The sequence below is a fragment of the Engraulis encrasicolus genome, chromosome 5 (genome assembly GCF_034702125.1).
Source record: "Engraulis encrasicolus isolate BLACKSEA-1 chromosome 5, IST_EnEncr_1.0, whole genome shotgun sequence".
Lineage (NCBI taxonomy): Eukaryota > Metazoa > Chordata > Actinopteri > Clupeiformes > Engraulidae > Engraulis > Engraulis encrasicolus.
This window is the reverse complement of record NC_085861.1, coordinates 37,578,782-37,586,063: the sequence shown is the minus strand read 5'-3', so window position 1 is coordinate 37,586,063 and position 7,282 is coordinate 37,578,782. Positions and strand designations below refer to the sequence as shown.

Here is a 7,282-nt window from a genome sequence, read left to right as displayed (position 1 = left end):
GGGGTTACAGGCAAAGGAGAGCAAGGGAGGGGTAGAGAGACCAGATCAGAGGAGTGGAGAGCAAGGAATAGGAGAAGAGTGTAACGAGAGGTGGAGAGGAAAAGAGGTGTGGAGAACAGAGGAGTGTAAAGGAGAGAGGAGAGGAGAAGAAAGGAGAGTTAAAGAGAGGAGACTGCCACCTCAGCAGACAGTGCCTGCGTGCTACCGACAGGACCTAAGCTAATCCAAGCTAAGCTAAAGCTGAATCCAGAGATTCACGACACAGCCAACAAACCAGCTCACCACTTCTTCCCCCATGGTAACTCACGCCACACCACACACACACACACACAGACACACGCGCGCAAACTACACTTCACGCTCTCTGTTGGCCTAAATGTGCACACTCTTAGCCAGGACCTGTAGCTCAAACAAACATGGCAGACTGAGTGCATCTCTGAGCATGCTCCTAGGACGAGCTATAAATAGCACTGTATTTGTTCAACCTGCCACCAGGCACACAGACACAGGAGCAATATACTGTGGAACAGGGGGTAACGCAATTTCAAATCCTGTGTACCGTACTGTAGAACTTCCACATATGGGATTTTACAATAAATCTGTCTGTCTGTCGAGATGCTGTATATCAGAGGTGGCCAAAAAACAAAACCTGCCATAGTTTCCTTCCAACACAAGTAACTCCACTGAGTAACTACTGACCCACAGTTACTAGCAATATACCTCATTCTGCGCTTTGTAAGTCCAGTGTGTGAGTCCACCATTTTTCTTGTGTTCATTAGGGGCCAAGCAGCGAATGCTGGTGAAGCCCCTCAAGTGTTTCTACCTTTTCCTATTACAGTATTATTCAACTTTCTCCTTAGGGAGTCTATGGCAGCCCATAGAACTGTACGTACGACAATGCTGCAAATTGGCACACAGATTCTAGAAAGCCTCAGCATCCCCCACAGCAATTTATAGCCCCCCACCCCCAATCCTGTAGCGCCACCAGCAGGCCAAAGTTGCAAGTACGTCTATGCCAGTAACATTTTCCGCCATTTTGGATTAAAAAAAAAAAAATACTCAAAATGCATCTCCTCCCTCATTTTTTGATATTTTTTTGTGAAAGTTGTTATATAGCATCTCTGGACTAAGTTTCCTATGGGGTGTAAATGAATGTGGGATATCTTGTATCGTTTGGCCGTGACAGGCAATCAAAATTGTCGTAAAAGTGGCGGCACAGGAAGTGAGGTCATATCTCAGCAATTATTTGTCGGATTCATCTAGGATTTCTAGCACACAAGTCCATCCCATGACCTCCCACAAAAAAAATCCAGATCTCCATCCCCAACTCTCTAGCGCCACCAGTAGGCCAAAGTGTTTCTGCTTGAAACTCCGGGCTGCAATTTTCGGGTCAATTTATCGCTGTCTACCACTGACCACACGGTGAGTTCCATGTCTTCTCGAACGAAAGTTTAATGCCATTTTATAATCGATTGCTTGAGTGCTCTATTGGAGTCAATGTAAAGGTGGGGGGGCTGCAGTCTTGGATACCCAAATGCTCCGTTCAGCACCAAATGTCAAAATTGTGATGAGAACATCTCTACTTCACCCCAGAAGTCACACAAACAGGGCTTAATGTCTAAAATAGCGAACCACCACGTTAACACACTGCCACAATTTTGCTACTACTCTGTCAGAAGGTTGCACTAGGACGATGTAAATATACAGTGCCTTCAAAAAGTCTACACACCCCTCTTCAAATGTCAGGTTTTTGTGATGTAAAAAAATGTCAGAAAGACAAATAAATTCACAGCTTTTTCCACCTTCTATCTAAACTATTAACCTGTACAATGCAATTGAGAAACAAGCATAAAGCTTTAAATGTAAACAATAGAAAATAAACAACTTCAATTAACATGGTTGCATAAATATACACACCCTTAAATTAATACTTAGTTGCAGCACCTTTGGCTTGTCTGGGTCATTCCAAAACCTCAATATTATTCTGGTGAAGCCATTCTTTTGTAGATTTAGGTGTGTGCTTGGAGAAATTGTCGTTCTGAAAGATTAGTTCCTCTGCATCTTCACCTTTAAACCAGGGGGCCAAAGATTTTGTGCCACTACCACGGCCCCTGTGGAAATCTTCATAATTCCCTCCTCCCTAATGAAGGCCCCAGTTACAGCTGAAGAAAAAGAGCACAAAAGAACAATGCTGCCACCACCATACTTCATGTTAGGTATGGTGTTACTTCGGTGATGTTTTGTGCCAAAAATACCTTTTGGAATTATGTCCAAAATGTTCAACCTCAGTTTCACCTGACCATAACACATCTTCCCACATGCATTTGGGAGATTACAGAAGTATTTTTTGCAAAATTTACCTCACCAAGACTGAACTTTTTGGTCATAATTCAAAATGGTATGTTTGGCGCAAAACATCACCGCAATAACACCATACCTAACATGAAGTATGGTGGTGGCAGCATTGTTCTTTTGAGCTGTTTTTCTCCAGCTGTAACTGGGGCCTTCATTAGGGAGGAGGGAATTATGAAAATTTCGACAGGTGCCGTGGTAGTGGCACAAAACCGTCGCCCCCCTGGTAGAAAGGTGAAGATGCAGAGGAACTAATCTTTCAGAACGACAAATTCTCCAAGCACACGCCTAAGTCTACAAAAGCATGGCTTCACTAGAATAAGATTGAGGTTTTGGAATAGCCCAGACAAGCCCAAAGGTGCTGCAACTAAGTATTAATTTAAGGGTGTGTATATTTATGCAACCATGTTAATTGAAGTTTTTTATTTTCTATTGTTTCCCTTTAAAGCTTTATGCTTGTTTCTCAATTGCATTGTACAGGTTAATAGTTTAGATTGAAGGTGGAAAAAGATGTGAATTAATTTGTCTTTCTGTCATTTTTTACATCACAATAACCTGACATTTGAGGAGGGGTGTGTAGACTTTTTGAAGGCACTGTACAACACAAATACCTTGATATACTGTATGTTCTCTATATTTCAGTCTTGCGTAACGTCTTTTTAATGTTGAATGTCTGTATTTAAAGTATGTCTATGTCTGCACGGGAAAGTACGACACGTAATTTCAATTCTTTGTATGACCAGAGCATGTAAAGAAATTGACAATAAAGCCGACTTGACTTTATCAATAATATCAATTATTCTTATTCTTCCCTCCAGGACTGCATGATGAGGGCCCACAGTATATCCCTGGCTTTGGTCCTAATTGTTTCACTCATGGCCATCCCAGCTGCAGCCAGCTACGACCAGAACTCCCAGCCATGCATGCTGTCCAATCGTCCCACATCATATAAGACCTTCCTGAAGGTAACCCTCGGTGCAATACCTTGGTTACAGTGAATTAACAACTGAGCACATTTTGACTATGACTTTGCTTTTGAAATTGACTTTGACTGTAGCCTCAGTTCTGCCAGTGCTGCTGTAACTGAGGTGTTCCTGTGCAGCGGGTCTCGAACTCACCACCTCCTAGTCAACGCAACAGTTCTGGTATGGGAGGCACAGCACGATACCGCTGAGCTAAAGGACCAGTCCGATAGCTCAGCGCTACCGATACTGTATGAGGCTTCAGGAGGGAGGTTTACGTTCACGACACACTCTGCGAGTTTGCTTCCGTTACACTCACCCCCTAAACCTCACTCCCATCCGGGTCACGGCACCAGTCTAACTGAGGTGTTCTTGCATAGTCCAAGCCTGATAAACTACTGTAGACTGAATGTATTGGATGTATAATTTAGTCTGGCCCCGATGAACGATACATCCAAAGATTGTTGATGAGAATAACTCGTCTTTCAAACCTGTGTCTGTGCCTATAGGCCAACGCTCTGACCAATCAGTGCAACTGACAATTACTATCACCATCAAAAAAATGTGGATCCACATTTTATAGCCTGTCGGTAAAACTGCGAAAAAGTCCTTCTTAAAAATGAATGAGCGAAGAACATCTTCCTGAACACGTTTCAACGAAAACCTTGAGTCTAATTCTTCCAAAAACGGGCGTCAAACGAGAGCTGTTCAATCATTCTTCTTGTTGTGCTTTCCCCAGCGTCACAAGCTTCATCGTCACTCCCTCAAAACCCCACCCGCTTTGATTCAAAACAAATTTCTGCAGTGTGATTGGTTTGCCAGATTCAGGTCAATGTGGCAGACCACTTCTACAGTTCGAGGCTAGACCCTATCGCAGGCAAAACATTTTTGCCGCCAGTGGGTGGCGCTAGTTTACTAGGCTAACACAGTCCGCCCCTCGGGTCTCGAACTCACCACCTCCTAGTCAACAGTTCGGGTATGGGAGTCACAGCACGATACCACTGAGCTAAAGGACCAGTATAGCTTAGTGCTACAGATACTGTATGAGGCTTTAGGAGGGAGGTTTACTAACTTTACACGCCATACTCTGCTAGTTGGCCTCCGTTGCACTGTACTAAAGTAATTTACATTATGACTTTAGTCATTGCCGTTTTTTAAAACATATACATGTAACTCTATAGAAGCCACCAGCATGGATGACCAGAACACCTAGGAGACTGGGTCATTGCCATTCTGATAACAACACATTGATAACAGGGGCCATGTCTTGATTTTGACTTTTAACCCTTGCCCTCTGACCCTGACCTTAAGCGCCACATTCTGGAGGGCGCCCCCAGCATGGACGACCAGAACGCCTGGGAGGCTCTGCTGCGCAGCAAGCAGTTCTGCTACCGGCCGACCCAGTCCTTCCTGCCCGAGAGTGAGAGGAGGAGAGTGGAGGCCGTCTGTAGCCCTGAGGGGGGGAAGGCCTTTGAAGGAAACATGTGCATCAGGTAAAAAAAACCATTGAAAATGATGTTTGTATGGGGGTTTTCCATTATACAATACAACTGATATTATCAATATAATAATGATATCCTTAAAATGATTGTTTTGTTGTTTTAAATGTTAAATGTTGTTACATTTTGCCAGGAACCATCAGGTAGTATTGTCCCAGCTCTGATTCCCCTGATGCTACTCTAAAAACAAATGAAAAAAGTCAGTTTTAAAAAATGTCAAATTGCTTTTACAGCATTTTGGAAAAGAGCTGTTAATATCTGTAAAGGGACACTGTGCAGGAAATGGTCAAAAAGGGTACTGCAATTATGCTGCTCATTGAAACTGGGCTGCCAATTGCCAAATTTGATCTTTACATGAAAGTTTTCTAAGTAATAAACACATATTTTCTAGTATGGTCCAAGTAGAGTCATTTTTGCAGCTAAAAATGGCTATTTTTGGACATTCAAAATGGCGGACCATGGAGAAGATCCCCCTTTTCATGTATGAGAAGTGAAATTTTCCCAGTCATCATGAATACTTGATGGTGTTTGAACTTTGAATTTGATGGTGGTGGTAAGTATTCATGAAAAAGGTAACATTAGTGAATGGGCAGCATGAATTCTGGAAATAAACAACAAAAAATATCACACAGTGTCCCTTTAAGTCCCTCCTTGAAACTCACATTTATAAATGTCCGATGTGCAATATTTAATATACATTATTATCATGTTTGTGTTTATTTATGATCATTATGATTATGATTATTATTATTATTATTATTATTATTATTATTAATACCAGCAAGCAGCCCTTCACCTTCGTGACGGTGCGCGTGGAGCATGGCACGTGTGGCATCAAACGTATCGAGCGGCAAACGCGGCACCTCATCCTGGCCTGCGAGCGGCTGCAGAACGTATGTCAGCCAGTCCACTTTGAGGGGAACCCACTCAACCTCACGCCCGACCGGAACCGGCCCGACTGCGGCGTGACCCGTGGTGCCGGGTCCAGGACGGAGGCTGCTGGGCTACTGTGCACGCTCAGCCTGCTGTTGGTTCTGGCCGTGCAGGCTGTGCTGTGAGTCAATCAGGAGGCTGGAGCGGCGTGACTGGCTGTTATTTCATCCACTTACAGGACAAAGTTTTCCAGTCATTTCCTGTGGAATCAATCCCCGCATCCGGATTTGGGCAAAAGGGAATAGCCTATTTGGCTTACAGGGTTTACTTTGTACTACTTTAGGAGGCCTGATGAGACTGACACATAGTTTCCTGCTGTATTTCAAAGCCCTATCGTCAATTGCTGTACCACTACTTTTTGGGACTTAAGTTAATGCATGTTGCACTTGGCTGAGCTGTTCTTGTATGAAGACTTAAAAAAAAAAGAAAAGAAATGTAAACATGCCTATCCAGCAGCAATCTACAGTATCTTTGTGTGCCAGCTGTGCCTGTTATCCTGACTACCGATTGACCAGTCGTAGTAATCAAGGCTGCTGAAGGACGCCATCACTGCCACCAGTTATGTAGACAGATATCTACTATGGTGACGTTTGAAATACTTATTTGACACAACTGATTATACTGTATATTTTTGACCAAACACTAAATAGAACATGCTGCAAATGGCTCATCTTGCCCAGTAGAGGGCGCTCTTGCACCATGATTTACCATGATAGTTTGATAGTTGGGATGTTCTGGTTTACAAGCCCCCTCGTCAAGTTATTTGTTTAGTAGCCATTTACTTTTTATTCAGTCCTCGTGTTTCTTTTAATGTTACTTTTCTTTATTTTTTTATTTGGTATTGTTAAGGACTGATTTATTCTTTGCAACGCACAAACATAATGGTTCGACACATAGTCTGCACTGCTAGGCTACTGAACACATAATCAGTATTTTAAATCCATGCTTGTGTCTTGAAGTCATATTCAGATGATGTGCTGGTTTTCTATGATTAAATTAAAAGCTTTTGATGAACATAAAAGAAACTCAACATTTCTTCCCCGTCATCTTGAGCTCAAAATAATTTGGGGAGCTCCAGGCGGACCATAATGATCAAATAGGTAAGCAATTAGGGCGTCTGACTTGTAGCCCAAAAGTTGCCGGTTTGACTCCTGACCCGCCAGGTCGGTGGGGGTAGTAATTAAGCAGTGCTCTCAGTCTCCCCCATCCTTCTCCATGACTGAGGAACCCTGAGCACGGTACCGTCCCGCCGCACTGCTCCCATTGGGGGCTACCCCCTTGCACTATTTCATTGTGTGCAGTGCAGTGTTCACTTGTGTGCTGTAAGACAATGGGAGTTGGATTTTCCCAGTTGGGCTTTCACTTTCACTTTCAAATATTGAATGGCAGCCAACCTGCTGTTAGTATAAGACAACAACCAAGTTCTTCAGACATAGACCTTTGTTGCTGTAGGACAGTGGTTCTCAAAGTGTGGTTAGAGAGCTCAAGTGAAATTCTACAGTTAGCGTTTCTAAAACAAGCAAGTTATATTCAATT

The 7,282-nt window shown here is 43.1% G+C and overlaps 1 protein-coding gene across 1 annotated transcript; it reads left to right on the top strand.

Moving 5' to 3' along the window:
• Window positions 1-6,761, top strand: LOC134448522 (uncharacterized). Its single transcript, XM_063198193.1, has 4 exons — window positions 1-298; window positions 3,171-3,317; window positions 4,626-4,807; window positions 5,595-6,761. The coding sequence occupies exons 1-4, from the start codon at window positions 296-298 to the stop codon at window positions 5,869-5,871; spliced, it is 609 nt and encodes a 202-aa protein (XP_063054263.1). The 5' UTR covers window positions 1-295; the 3' UTR covers window positions 5,872-6,761.
• Window positions 6,762-7,282: the final 521 nt, after the last annotated feature.

Bases quoted from the DNA above. Each gene is read 5' to 3' on its own strand.
- LOC134448522 (XM_063198193.1), top strand. The intron at 3,318-4,625 runs GTAACCCTCGGT...CCTGACCTTAAG, and splicing joins CATATAAGACCTTCCTGAAG to CGCCACATTCTGGAGGGCGC. The intron at 4,808-5,594 runs GTAAAAAAAACC...TATTAATACCAG, and splicing joins GAAGGAAACATGTGCATCAG to CAAGCAGCCCTTCACCTTCG.